General features: G+C 34.2%; 1 protein-coding gene across 5 annotated transcripts in view; it reads left to right on the top strand.

Moving 5' to 3' along the window:
- Positions 1 to 15,742, top strand: part of MAN1A2 (mannosidase alpha class 1A member 2) — a 181,947-nt gene that overhangs the window by 95,546 nt on the left and 70,659 nt on the right. For all 5 annotated transcript variants that reach the window (XM_061409765.1, XM_061409756.1, XM_061409730.1 and 2 more), the window contains 3 exons: positions 702 to 795; positions 10,033 to 10,148; positions 14,380 to 14,599. In XM_061409765.1, coding sequence (XP_061265749.1) covers positions 702 to 795; positions 10,033 to 10,148; positions 14,380 to 14,599 — 430 coding nt within the window. The remainder of the gene's footprint in view (positions 1 to 701; positions 796 to 10,032; positions 10,149 to 14,379; positions 14,600 to 15,742) is intronic.

The following is a 15,742-nucleotide window of genomic DNA, read 5'->3' as shown; positions in this document are numbered from 1 at the left end:
ATGTGATGATAACATTCTGAAACAAGAATACAAGAAAGAACACATTTGTGCTTTAAAAAAAAATTTTTTTTAAGCACTTAAAAAATCCACCATCCAATCTAGAGATGAATCAAAATGAAGTCCCTGGAAAAGTCTCCAGCTTCTTAATGTATTTCGTGATTTTCTCCCCTTAACTTAAGGAATATCTGTTAGGAATTGAAGTTTAGGAATTCTGGGAATTTAAGGATGTCTATTATGGGATCAATATTTAAAGTTCAGCAATTTAGTTTTACTTTTTCATCTATTAACTTCAGAGTGGTTCATACTTTTTATTACAAATGTTCTATTATGATTATATTTTTATGAAATTGTTTCTGTTCTTAACATTTAGTTATGTACATATTGAATATGTCTAGAATAATGTTTACCAGTGGTGTTTCTGATGACTATTTCTGGAGAGTAGAATGTTGAAATTTAAATTGGTTTCTATGCCTTTTTCTTTGTGCTTTATTGTTGCTTATTTATTATTTTTAAATAATGCTCATATTCTATCTTATAAAAATAATGAGTCATTTAAAAAAGAGAAGCCTTATTGTCTATCTCACACACACACAGTAGGGGGGTAGGAATGTAGGTTCTGAGTGAGAGAAAAAAAACAAAGCCCAGATTAATATAAAACTTTAGTGACTTTTTTTCATGATTGCATTCTTTATTTTGCTTAGGTCATGCACATTCGGAAACTACTTCAGAAAATGGATCGTCCAAATGGTCTTTATCCAAATTATTTGAACCCAAGAACAGGTCGCTGGGGTCAATGTAAGTATTTCTATTACCACTGATGCTCTGTTGAAATAGAGTCTGAAAACTTGTGCTTGACATAGTGATAAGTACACTACATGTAGTAGTACTACATGTAGTATTAGAAACCCCAGATTGTATATAACCCTATGATCTGCTAGTCCTGTAACCTGTGGCAAGTTTCTCATGTCTTGTAGTTTCAGTTTTTATACGTTTAAAATGGAGATATTAATAACCCATCTCACAAGAGTATTTTATTTCACGTATGTGTAAGTACTTAGCTAAAATATAGTGCGGCATTTGCAAAGGGTTATACTTTTAAGCCCTTGTTTGTGAACTATATCTTGGTATAAATAAGAGCATTGCTTGAGATAAGTATTTAGTCAAGTAATATGAAGAAGAGTTGTGTGTGTTAAATGACTGGAAGATAGTGTGCTTGCTCTTAGATAAGCTACGTCTGATCATTCATTTTAAAAGGTAACAGTGACAGACTTTATTTTCTTGGGCTCCAAAATCACTGCAGATGGTGACTAAAGCCGTGAAATTACAAGACACTTGCTCCTTGAAAGAAAAGCAAGCATCTATGACAAACCTAGACAATATATTACAAAGCAGAGACATTTCTTTGCCAACAAAGGTCCATGTATTCAAAGCTATGGTTTTTCTGGTAGTCCTGTATGGATGTGTGACAAGGGCCATAAAGAAGGCTGAGTGCCAAAGAATTGATGCTTTTGAACATCAAAAGCATCAGTTAAAGTGTTAAAGAAGACTCTTGAGAGTCCCTTGGACTGCAAGATCAAATCAGTCTATCCTAAAGGAAATCAGTACTGGATATTTATTGGAAGGACTGATCCTGAAACTGAAGCTCCAATACTTTGGCCACCTGATGCAATAAGTCAACTCATTAGAAAAGACCCTGATACTGGAAAGATTGAAGGCAGGAGGAGAAGGGGGTGACAAAGGATGCGATGGTTGGATAGCATCACCGACTCATTGGACATGAGTTTGAGCAAGCTCTGGGAAATGGTGAAGGACAGGGCAGCCTGGCGCGCTACAGTCCATGGGGTCACAAAGAGTCGGACATGACTGAGTGAACAACAGCATCACTGTCTGTTATTTACCAGACTTTTGGATGAGACTGGAGATTGGGAAAGAATATATAGGATTTTGAATTCAGGCAACTCTCGGGCTAGCAGGCAGGGTTTATATAATGAAATAAACGTTGTAGTAAAGGAAATGTACCAGTTGTTAGGTGAGACTGTGGTAGAAGTGATTTCCTCTGTTTCAGGAGACTGTGTTTTGTTTGTGAAGTGGGTGATGATATCTCATTAGAGTTTTAGAACTGATCTTTGAAGGAACTGATTTTTTAGAAACATTAAATAAAGTTTTCATGAAAAACATGAAACTGAAAAACATGAAACTAATCTCTTGTAGTTAGTTTATGAAAGAGCAAAACACAAATGGACAGAATACAGATGTTCCTATTTAATCCTAAGAGTGGTGCTAATGAAGATAAGTGACACATAGAGACAGTGCACTCCTTCTGTGCTGCTTTAGTAGAATGTACAAAAGACTATGTTTAGTACCATGTTCGTAGCATCTCCGTAGTTTGGTCATCAGAGACCTTTGTTGCTGTCTTTCCACTTTACTGTGTCCCTAAGCAAATTAGTGAAGCTTTTAAACAGAAGATACTGTTCTTTTTCTATTAAATTAATAAACAGAATGGACATATCCCAGTATATCCAGTGCTTCAGAAAATACGAAAATTTGTATGACCTTTGAAGCAGTGACTCATTTCTAGACATTTATTCCAAAAAATTTTCAGACCTCTGTGTGTGTGTGTGTGTGTGTGTGTGTATACAGACACACACACACACACACATATATATAAAATAGGGATAATTTGGAAACATTCTAAAGGACTCCTTTTCAATGGAACAAACTTTCTGTGATGAAGAAAATGTTCTATTTAATTAGCTATTTGTGACTAAAGCCTACCACATTGGACAGTGCAGTTTTTAAACTTCTTGTGAAAGAGGTTTGGTTAAGTTATAGTCCCTCCAGGTGTGATATACTATATAGACATTAAAAGTTATGTTATTAGAATGCCTGACATAGAATATGAAGTACCTAGAAAGATATTTGGGAGAAGGAAATGGCAGCCCACTCCAGTATTCTTGCCTGGAGAATCCCGTGGACAGGGGAGCCTAGTGGGCTGCCGTCTATGGGGTCGCACAGAGTCAGACACGACTGAAGCGACTTAGCATGCATGCATGCATGCATTGGAGAAGGAACCAGCAACCCACTCCAATATTCTTGCACGGAGAATCCCGGGGACAGGGGAGCCTGGTGGGCTGCCGTCTGTGGGGTCGCACAGAGTCAGACACGACTGAAGCGACTTAGCAGCAGCAGCAGCAGCAGAAAGATATTTAGGAAAAGAGAGAAAACAAACACCACAAAAATAGGAACCAGAGTGTTCCCTGTGTTTTTTTCCTGAATGTTTGTTTTTATTTTCTAATTTTGTTTACCTCTGTTAACCTAATCTGATAATGGATATATGTTACTTTTGAAGTAAAAGCATTTTTAAATAAGAAGAAGATGCTCTCTTGTACACAAAAATCTTAGAATACTGAAAAATAAAACACTGTTTGAGAATTGCCAGCCTTTCAAATGACCAACAGTATCTCATTGATGGCATCTTAATTAAAATTATAACTCTTTCTCTTCATCAAATGGTATTGTGAAAATTGGATAGCCACATGACAAAGAATGAAGTTGGGCCCTTACCTTATACCAGATTCAAAAATTAAGTCAAAATGCATCAAAGACCCTAAATTTAAGAACCAAAACTTTAAAACTTTTAGAAAGACACATCTTCATGACCTTGGATTTGGCAGTGACTTCTTCAACAGTACAGGCAACAATAGAAGAAATAAATTGGATTTCATTAAAGTTAGAAACATTTGTGCATCAAAGGATATTGTTATGAGATTGAAAGACAACCCACAGAATGAGAATTTATTTGTTAATAAGTAATACTTGCAAACCATATATCTGATAAGGGTTTAATATCCAGAATGTATAAAGAACTTCTCAAACTCATGTTCAAACTCAACAGCAAAAAGACAAACACTCAATTAAAAAGTGGATAAAGAACTTGAATAAAGTTTTCTCCAAAGAAGATATTCAAATGGAAAATAAACACATGAAAAAAATGCTCAACATCATTATTCATTAGGAAAATGCAAATCAAAGCATAATGAGATATCACTTCACACCTGCTAGGAAGATTGTAATCAAAAGGACAGATAATAAGTGTTGGTGAGGATGTGAAAAAATTGGGACCCTCTCATGCTACTAGTGGGAATGTAAAATGGTGTAGCCACTGTGAAAAACAGTTTGGTGGTTTCACAGAAAGTTAAGCATAAAATTCCATATGATTGAGCAATTCAACTGCTAGATAGATACCCAAAAGATTTGAAAGCAAAGACACAGAGAGATGTTTGCATGCCAGTGTTCACAGCAACATTATTCACAATACCGGTGGAAACAGGAAAGTATCCTTCAAATGGATAAATAAAATGTGGTATATACATACAATGGTATGTTTTTTAACTGTAAAAAAGAATGAAGTTCTTATACATGCTACAACATAGATGAACCTTGAAAATATTAATCTAAAATGAAAGCCAGTTGCAAAATGACAAATATTATATAATTCCAATTATATCAAATAGCTAGAGTAGTCAAATTTAGAGAGACAGAAAGCGTATTGGGGGTTGTCAGGGGCTTGGTTGAGAGGAGAATGGAGTTATTGCTTAATAGGTGTAGCATTTCTGTTTGGGATGATGACAGAGTTTTGGAAATAATGACAATGTTTGTACCACATTGTGAATGTAATTAATGCTACTGAATAGTACACTTAAAAAATGGTAAAAATGGCAACATTCATGTTATATGCATATATTTACCATAGTAAAAATTGCAGTAAAAAACAATTCTTTTAGTCATACTTGCTTTTTTCCCACAAAACGAATCCAGATTACTTCTTTAGAATTTCTTCACCCACAGCAGTTATTAATTTTGAGAATGTTATAAAAAGAACTATTCACTGGTTGTTTTGGCAAGAGGTCTTTACAATTTTAGGGGAGCTACCCTGATATCCCTTTAGCAGCTGCAGTCCTTATTAAATTGTCCAGTTTGTTCCTTTTAGTATTTCTGTATATTTCATATCAGCTTCTGAAAAGTATATCAAATTCTATTATTATCTTTGAGCAGTAGGCATCTGTCATAACTATAAATAGTCTGCAAAACAAACAGTGAACTGAACTGAAATTTAACAATTCAGCTTTGGCTAACTGTATTATAATTAGAGTAATGATAATGTCTGTGACATGCACACAGCAATCACAGAAGAATTATGGTAATTACCTCCAGGAAAAGTACTTAGCAACAGATATAAAAGAATGTAGTAAGCAACCTAGATTTAAAGGCACATCATTAATATCTTTTTTTTTTTTTTGCTTCATTTTTTCACTAGTTTTCTATGTACCGTACTTAACCTATGCCATTTAATGACTTAAGTGAAGAAGATATAGGAAACTTATCATTACTGATTCATTAAATTTCATACTACTGATTTAAAATATGAAAAAAGTAAGAATGGGTATAATACTTGGAGTTGAAAGACTAATCCAGGTTTTTCTGCCTAATAATTTAGATAAGTTAATTAACCTCATGCCTTTGTTCCTTCATCTGTTATTTGTACTTATTTTATTAAGACAGTTATGTGAATCATATTTATGAGATAATGAATATATTTAAAAAAAAAATAAATAAATAAAAAATACTTCATAAACTATAAAGCATATGATACAGATCTGTTTATTCTAGAATTTCCTATAAGAACACTTCAAGAATTAGCTTCTTAGAACCTCATTAACTTTATGTTAAGACAGAAAATGTAACCATTGGTAATTTAAAACAGATCATGGAGTGACATGGTACATCAAATTTGACACCAAGGCGGGCATGGGTTAGTGGTTCAAATAAAGTCAGACTACTGGGCGATAAATTCCATAGTTAACTAAGGATCTCAGGCTTCTGCTGTGAATTTATTTATTGAATATATAAACATCTACTGAAATGACATTCTAGAAGAGCTGATAAGAACCTGTTAGGCAGGACTGGGACTGCATCCTATAACCTAAGTAACCTGTAACTAAATCTGTAAACCCTGGCAATAATTCACATATCTAAAAATCATTGCCTCTAAATTGTGATGACAAGACATTTACCTTTCCAAGGTTTTTCTCATTAATTCATCTACTTTAATTTTTTATGTTTTCTTCTCCTGATCATTTGTTAATCCTTAGATCTACAATATATTGAGAAATATATGTGTGAGGCAAAAGTGCAAAATTTTAAAATGCCCTACATATTATTTTAATTACTTTTATAATTGTTATGTTCCAAAGGACCATTTGTGTCTTTTGATCATGTCTTACATGCTGTCTGGGTGAACTCCATGATGGCTTAGATACATTTTTATAAATCCCAATTTTATAACTCCCAAAGGTATACTGCTAACTTATCTCTGGATTTCCATGTTTGTTACACCCATTTAGATATCCATTTAGTCCCTCAGATTCATCATGCCCAAGATTCAGACTCCTTCCACTTTAAGTCATTTCCCCCTCTAGTATTCCCAATTTCAGGGAAGAGGGCCACTGTTCATTCAGTCATTTGCCCCAGCAAGAAATCTAGAGTTCATCCATGTCTTCTCTTTCTTCATCCTTTCAGTAAATACCTGATAGATAACAAACCAAAAGATTATGGTAGAGTCAGAAAAGATTAGATTATTTTAAGGTGTTAATAATAAGAGGTAGTTTCAGTTGACAGGTAGAAGTTAAAGATAAACCAAGAGAGAGATTCCTGAAAAGGAAACAGAAATGGTTAGTGTTCAGAGCTAGGTAGAGTGCATAGAGTAGAGAAGGAACATTTTTTCCTCTTTAACAGGCAAAAGAAACAGATAAATTAGTAGATGGGGGTACAGATAGTTGAAAGATGCATTTTTGGGGTTAGTGATCTGTAGTTTTTCTATGAATTTGAACTTTTGTTTGTCTGCTGAGATTAAGGAAGAGGTAGAGCTGTGGAGGTCTTTTTTATTATTATTCTTTATTTAGTTTCCCATGTTGCAGCACGCAGATCTTCATTGCAGAGCGTGGACTCTCAAGTTGTGGCACGTGAGCTCTAGAACACACAGGCTCAGTAGTTGCAGCACGCGGGCCTAGTTGCTCCGTGGCACGGGGATCTTAGTTCCACAACCAGGGATCAAATGCACATCCCCTGCATTGCAAAACAGATTCTAACCACTAGACTGCCAGGGAAGTCCCTTAGAGGTCTTTTGAAAAAGAGATTTAAAATCCCTGCTTTAGGGAATGGGAAAGATCACAAATCAAGGGGTCATAGAAAACTTGACAAGCAATGCAGAGGTTCTCATTGATGGTGAAAGTAGACTCTCAGTTCATTTCAGTCGCTCAGTCATGTCCAACTCTCTGCAACCCCATGAATCGCAGCACGCCAGGCCTTCCTGTCCATCACCAACTCCTGGAGTTCACTCAGACTCACGTCTATCGAGTCAGTGATGCCATCCAGCCATCTCATCCTCTGTCGTCCCCTTCTCCTGCCCCCAATCCCTCCCAGCATCAGAGTCTTTTCCAATGAGTCAACTCTTCACATGAGGTGGCCAAAGTACTGAAGTTTCAGCTTTAGCATCATTCCTTCCAAAGAAATCCCAGGGCTGATCTCCTTCAGAATGGACTGATTGGATCTCCTTGCAGTCCAAGGGACTCTCAAGAGTCTTCTCCAACACCACAGTTCAAAAGCATCAATTCTTCAGTGCTCAGCTTTCTTCACAGTCCAATTCTCACATCCATACATGACCACTGGAAAAACCATAGCCTTGACTAGACAGACCTTTGCTGGCAAAGTAATGTCTCTGCTTTTGAATATGCTATCTAGGTTGGTCATAACTTTCCTTCCAAGGAGTAAGCGTCTTTTAATTTCATGGCTGCAGTCACCATCTGCAGTGATTTTGGAGACCAGAAAAATAAAGTCTGACACCGTTTCCACTGTTTCCCCATCTATTTGCCATGAAGTGATGGGACCAGATGCCATGATCTTCATTTTCTGAATGTTGAGCTTTAAGCCAATTTTTTCACTCTCCTCTTTCACTTTCACCAAGAGGCTTTTGAGTTCCTCTTCACTTTCTGCCATAAGGGTGGTGTTATCTGCATATCTGAGGTTATTGATATTTCTTCTGGCAATCTTGATCCCAGCTTGTGCTTCTTCCAGCCCAGCGTTTCCCATGATGCACTCTGGATATAAGTTAAATAAGCAAGGTGACAGTATACAGCCTTGACGTACTCCTTTTCCTATTTGGAACCAGTCTGTTGTTCCATGTCCAGTTCTAACTGTTGCTTCCTGACCTGCATATAGGTTTCTCAAGGGGCAGGTCAGGTGGTCTGGTATTCCCGACTCTCAGGTCAGCTGATATTTTACTGGCTGGGTACAATAGGTGAACAGTGAAATAAAGATCACCTGTTGCTTCCTTTCCTATCCAGCCTAGACTGCGTAGTATCTGAACCAATGTGAGAATACCTTTAGTCTTCTGTGTTATCTGTCCTACAAATCCAATGCTTGTATCAACTCAGCCATGTACCTTTTCCATTCATCTATAGTCAGCTGAGCATTGCTCATGAAAATCATCAATAATAAAGGTTAAAGTCACTACAAATTTATAACAAAACTGGGCCCTAGTGGCTCGGACAGTAAATCTACCTGCAATGCAGGAGACCTGGGTTCAATCCCTGGGTCAGGAAGAGCCCCTGGAAAAGGAAATGGCAACCCACTCCAGTATTCTTGCCTGGAAAATCCCATGTACAGAGGAACCTGGCAGGCTTGCAAAGAGTCAGACACAACTCAACGACTAAGATGACTACAAATTTATAATTTCCAATTCTAACTGGATCACCAGTACCCCTGACAGCTCTAACTTTGATCAGTTTACTTTCTTTTTCTTTACTCTCCTTAAATCTTCTGTATAAAACTCCTATCCATCCTCATCTGTCTTTTCACCATTTCTTTTTAATTTCCTGCACAATTTTAGTATTTACGTATGTCTTTAGTAAAAAGTATTTATATAGATTAAGAAGATAGAACTAAAAAAAATTGCAGAGTGAGTCTCAGTTTATTTTAAAAGGTGAATTAAAACGAGTTAAATTTGTTGATATTACTGATCGATTTGGACTGATTCCAAATATCCTTTTTATTTTGTTTACTTGCTTTTGTAAAAACAGTTTTACTAAGGTAAAATTGACATACAATAAGCTGTATGTATTTGAAGTATACAGTTCAATAAGCTTTAAAATAAGTATAAACTTAAGAAAACTATCACTACCATCAAAATAATGAACATATGTTCACCCCAAAAGACTTCCTCATAATGCCTTTATGATTTTTTTTCCTTACTCCCCTTCTTGCTCCTTTCTCAAGCAACCAGTGATCTGCTTTCTATCATTATAGATAGGTTTGTATTTTTTAGAATCTTCTATAAATGCAGTCCTTTATATGTACTTTCATTTTTTCTGGCTCCTTTAACTCAGCATAATTATTTTGAGCTTCATCCATGTTGTGTGTGTTAGTAGTTCTGAATATAATCCCACTTTGTGGAATACCACAATTTGTTTATCCATTCACCTGTTGATGGACGTTTGGGTTATTTTCACTTTGGGGCTGTTACAAAAAAGTGCTGTGAACACACAAGCCTTCTAGTGGATGTATGTCCTTTTTTTCTCATGAGTAAAAATCCAGGAGTGGAATATTTGTATTTTATGGTAGGTATATATGTTGATCTTTTAAAGAAACTGCCAAATCGTTTTCCAAAGTGGATGTACCATTTTACATTCCTATCAGTGGTGTTCTTCCACGTACTCATCAATAATTGAAAAAGACTACTAACCATGTAAAATATCACATCCAGCAGAAAAAGATTTCCTAGAAAAATTGGGTTCAGATGTAGAGAAGAGTGATTATGGTACCGTCCTACTGGATTAAATTTGAAGTATGTTGGCAATAGGGCTGTCAATATAATGTTCAAATTATTGCTATGTAATATAGTCATTGTAATTAAAAAATATTATTTTTTGTCCTCTATCTTCTCTTTTTTCCACCTCCATCCTTATTCTGTTGCAGATCATACATCAGTTGGCGGGCTAGGAGACAGTTTTTATGAGTACTTACTAAAAGCATGGTTGATGTCAGATAAAACAGACCATGAAGCCAGAAAAATGTATGATGATGCTGTTGAGGTAATTATTATCGGAACATTTACCTGCTTAACATCTCAAATATATTATGTATTTGATAGAAATTGATGAACATCCTGTACATATATTATTATTTACATCCACTTAGAGTTTGTTAGTATTTCAATATAATAGTCATATATTGTTTTCCTTTATTGTAACACTTTAATTGTTGAAGAATTTAGTGTAGCATATTTATGTATGAAAATTTATTTCAGTTATTAGTAGCTATTTTCTGCAGAGCCTGGAAAAACTTATGACTTAACATACTTTTCCATAAACATTTCTATTTTCAAATGACCAATTAAACCTACACATTGAGAGCCTTATAGGTATGTAAGGACAAAACACTTTTATAGTATTTTTTACATTTTATAGTGTTTGCACTGTTCTGATTCCTTTCACATATGTGAAGTCATTTAATCTTCTCTACCGTTTTACTCATGAGACCTCAAGGTGCAGAGAAGTAAAGCTTGCATAGCTTAGTAATGGGACCCATATCTGAACAGTCTAGGTCCAGAGCCTGTACTCTTAACCCCTCTTCTATATTGTTTTATATTTATGTAACCTTGTGCTACAGTGTTGTGGCAATTTAAAATCGGGACAGATTTCATTCTTGGAAACACTTATATGTGGTATTTCCAAGTGTTAGTCACTTTGTAAATTATTTGCTTCTGGTCTAGTATAAACCCATATTCCTTTAATAATTTAATCACTTTTAAAAGTTGTATATTTTATACACAGCAACACCATTCTGACTCTAGTCAATGACCCATACTTAGAGTTATAGTTCTTTTGTCTTTAAGTTAAACCAAGGATCTTATTAACCATATATATCCTCACTTTTTAAGGAACTAATCTCTGTAGTTTTATAAAAACACACAGGAGTTGAACTGATATGTTGCATTGTACTGGTTTGCCTACCGTAGGTATAAATGTTTCTTGAAGGAGTGTGTTGACTAAGAAAATGAACTAAACTATAATCGGGAATCTGTACTTTAGTAGGTGACTTCTAAAATTCTTTATGAAGACTTACATTTTGAAAAGTTGAAGAATTTTATTCTGTTATTAAACTTTAAACCTGGAAATTTTTATGATGCAGGAAAAGTTAATGTCTAGGAAGAATGTAGTATTTTTAGTATCACAGTGTTGAAAATAGCCACCTGTATCAGTCCCACTGGATTGTGGCTTCTTTGAAGACAGACATTTATTATTGTTTTGCATGACCTGAAACAATAGGTATTCAGTAAGTACTTGATAAATGAGTGTATTTAATATTTTTATTTTTGATAAAGTGTGACATATCGTATATTGTGTAATCATTTTTTCTTCATAGTTTGCTGCTTTCTTGTAATAATTTAAACCTGAAAACATTGTCTCTTTTATTTTTAATAATTTTTCCTATAGGGAAAAGAACATATTTGTCATTGTTTTAAAATTATATATATTAATACTTTTAAAAGCATGATGCCTGTTTTGAAAGTTAATCTCATAAATTAAAATTTATTTTCCATGAATCATCTGCTATATGAGTTATGTGTCCTAATTTTCTTTCTATATTTGTTTTCTGTATCCTGTTTTTATTAGTCCTTAGTTTGAAAATTGGCACCTATGAAATAACCAGTTAGCTAACTTTCAGTTTGAGACATGTATGCAGTTTTTGCAATGTTAATTATCTTTGATAACAGAATTATGTTAGAAGATAGAGTATATACAGATAGTAAAATTAATGACATGTTGTATGCATGGAGGAGATAGGAATGATTATGAATTTTAAGATTCATTCTAATTTAAGATAAGTCATTTGTAAATTTGTCTTTCTAAACTAGTGTATTTAAATTATTCCATCCTCATCTGGCCTTCCTCTACACTTACAAGTATCCATATCCCTGGTTCTTATATCTTAGCTTTCTTTTTAAAAATTGTGTATTATAGATTTTATATTCTGATCAAGTTTATATTTAGTCTTTATTTGAAATAGCAAAAACTATACCTTTTATTCAGTCCTTTTGGAGCATTACTTTCTTGCTCAGACTTGTTCAAAAAATGTCAAACTTCTGAATGGCAGTTACTTTTAAATTGAACTCTTAGGCTTTTGTCACATTTTTAGAGAAAAGGGAGCTGTGCAAGAAATTTTAGGAGTCTGTAAGAGAATTGTTGGTAAAAAGTCCTGTCTTTACCCACCTTCTACTTTAATCCCAGTAGGCCAATGGGGATATGTTTAGATATCTTTTACTCATAACATAGTAAGATTTATATTACTATAAATAGTAATTAACTATAAATTACTATAAATATATTTATATTACTATAAATCTAATATACTATGTTACTGTGATGAGCAGAAATAAAGTGATACAAATATCACACAAAGATTTAGAATCTAAACTATGGATATTGTCCTTTAGGCATTTATTGGGTGCCATAAATATACACACACACACACACACACACACACACACAGGCTTCACTCGTAGCTAAGTTGGTAAAGAATCCGCCTGCAATGCAGGAGACTCCAATTCGATTCCTGGGTTGGCAAGATCCACTGGAGAAAGGGATAGGCTATCCACTCCAGTATTCTGGCCTGGAGAATTCCATGGACTGTATAGTCCATGGGCTCGCAAAGAGTCAGGTACAACTGAGCGACTTTCACTTTCACTTTATATATGGAAAACATGCTGGATACCGTGAGGTCCAGAAAGATTTAAAAAAACATTGTCCTTGTATTTAAAAGGAAATAATCTTCATTATAAAAACTAATTTTTCATTTGTGCTTGAGTATTACAGTTAAGGACTTCCCTGATGGCTCAGATGGTAAAGTGTCTGTCTACAATGCGGGAGACCTGGGTTCGATCCCTGGGTTGGGAAGATCCCCTGGAGAAGGAAATGGCAATCCACTCCAGGACTATTGCCTGGAAAATCCCATGGATAGAGGAGCCTGGTAGGCTACAGTCCATGGGGTCGCAAAGAGTCAGACACGACTGAGCAAAGCAACAGTAAATGCTTATTATCATTATGATTATCAGCTACCCCTCTTTGCTCTAATAGGCTTAATAAAATTATCAAAGAGTACTGTTTATTTATAAAATGACTTATTAAACAATCGTTGAAGGCATCCTGCAGGGCTTGTGGAGTATAAGATGATAAATAAGGCATAGTCCTTATGTTTCTGTAAAACAAACATTGTGACAAGGAATATAGAAAAAACATTTGAAAGCTGATCGTTATTGAGCTTGTCAGAGAACAGCCCATAATATGAGTTGAGTCTTAGTATCTTTTATTATCAGAAAAGTATAATATTTAATCATGTATAATAATTTCTACTAAAGAGAATTAAATTAATGCAGTTCCTTATAGTTTTACAAAGAAGGTGAAGAATTAATCTTTAGCTCCTCTCAGCAAAATCTAAGAACATGGGCCAAAGGAACAAAGCTCTTAAAATTTTTCATTTTTAAAATTAAGCATGATTGTTGGACTCTACTTTGTGTTATATTCAGGTTTAATAAAGATTTCTCTCATCATTCCCATTCCTTTCAGTAAAGTTGACATTTCAGAAGAAGTAAAATTGACATTTTAGGAAACTGGATAAAATTGATATTATCTCATGGCCTCTCTTAACCATGGCACAGCCTCCAAAACAAATGCCTAAGTTTTTGAAGGAAGGGACTAAGGAATTATGTTTGAACTTTTCAGTTTATTTTTCTAAGTTTTATAACATTAAGCTATTTCACCTACTAAACCTTCTTAAAATACTTGAGCAATTATATGAAAAAGAAGCCATTTTAACTAATTATCAAAATCATATTTTTCTGTTTAACCTGAGTGTTATTCTTCCTATTAACATTTTGTTGTATGAAATAGAAAATAAATTAGCAGGGTCTCTGAGTTATAACTTGTCATCCTGACCTCAACTGAGTGATTATTATGCATTTCATTTAGAGCAAGAAGAAGAAAAACAGTAATATGGGTAATGTTATGTTGAAAGGTAATTTTCAGGCCAGTCTCCTCTCTCCCACCTTGTCTCATTATAGTAGTGATTGAAATATTTGTTTAAGATTATATGTAACTTGATTGTTCATTCCTAAACTTAATTATTGTAATTAAGTCTTTCAGTTCAGGATAGTTATTGCTTTGTAGAATATTGTCTTACCAAGGTTTTGTGCCAGAAGGATGTAGTAAATCTGAATACTAACACTTTGCCTCTAAAATTTGGAATATCTACTCTTTCTTATAGGCTATAGAAAAACATCTTATTAGGAAGTCTCGTGGAGGTCTTACCTTTATTGGAGAATGGAAGAATGGGCACTTGGAAAAGAAGATGGGGCATTTGGCCTGCTTTGCTGGGGGAATGTTTGTACTAGGAGCAGACGGTTCCAGAATGGATAAAGCTGGACATTATTTAGAGCTAGGAGCGGAAATTGCACGTACATGTCATGAGTCCTATGACAGAACTGGTAAGAATATTAATAATGCTAATTGTTTAGTTTAAACTAATCTTAAGATAATATGTCCAGGAATTAGAAGGAAAATAAATAGGCATTTTTCACTTCAAAATAATTTATTCTAACATAGTAAATTATTTTTTTTAAACTTGAATTTTAATTCTAAATACGTGTTCCTGAATCTTTTTTTAAATTATTATTCTGAATTCTGTTTTTTTAAATAAAGATTTTGAATAAGTTGTTTTAAAGACAATAGGTAGGGCTTAATGCATGGGATAACATTATTTTAATATAGAAGAATTAGTTTATTTCCATTTCTATAAATAATGAGTTGCTTAAAAGAATATAGAATTGATTTAGGTTACATGCCTTGCCTATCTTGTGAAAATAGGAATAGCCAAAAGATATTAGTTAAATTGAATGTATAATTGATACCTAGATAACTCGTAGTTTGTCTGTTAGTTCACAATAATTTTTAAGTTGTTTGTGCCTTTAAAAAGAAGCTTTCATGTTGCTTTAGGGAAATAGGTGATATTTCTGGACTTCAGTGTCCTCACCTAAAAACAGTGAGATGATTCTCAGTTTTACAGGTGACAAAAGTTGGTTCCTGAGGGTGAAAAATATTGTTTGTGCATCCATGCACACACACATACACATTCATGCATTTAGTCATAGATAAACAGTATATATGTATTTGTTAAATATAGAATTTCATGGAAGGAGAAGGCAATTAGATTTAAATAAAAGCCTGAAGAATAGCGTTAAGAAACACTGAGCAAGGTCTTCCAAGTTTTTCCTCTGGCTTTAAAAATGTATGTTTCTATATGAAATAATGGATAATGGGCTCCCTGAAAAACTGAAAGCTAGGAATTTCTGTTGTGATTTCAGAAATTGAAATGTTGCTTTAGTTAAATAACTAAATTTGTGTTTCAGGGTTAATATATCATCAGGTACTATGAAACTGATATGATTGGTTTAAAATTTATCCTAGTTTATGAATGTCATATTTTTATATAATAAGTAATTGAACTTACTATGAAATTGACCTTTCAGTTTATCTCAGTAACTAAAGCGAAGATTCCATTTCTTGACAAAATATAACTAAGTCAAAAGGACATTGAGGCACATATCATTTTGTGGTGATTTAACTTAGTA

The sequence above is a fragment of the Bos javanicus genome, chromosome 3, assembly GCF_032452875.1.
Source record: "Bos javanicus breed banteng chromosome 3, ARS-OSU_banteng_1.0, whole genome shotgun sequence".
In the NCBI taxonomy this organism is placed as follows: Eukaryota; Metazoa; Chordata; class Mammalia; order Artiodactyla; family Bovidae; genus Bos; species Bos javanicus.
The sequence above is the reverse complement of the archived record's forward strand: the minus strand, read 5'-3'. Positions and strand labels throughout refer to the sequence as shown.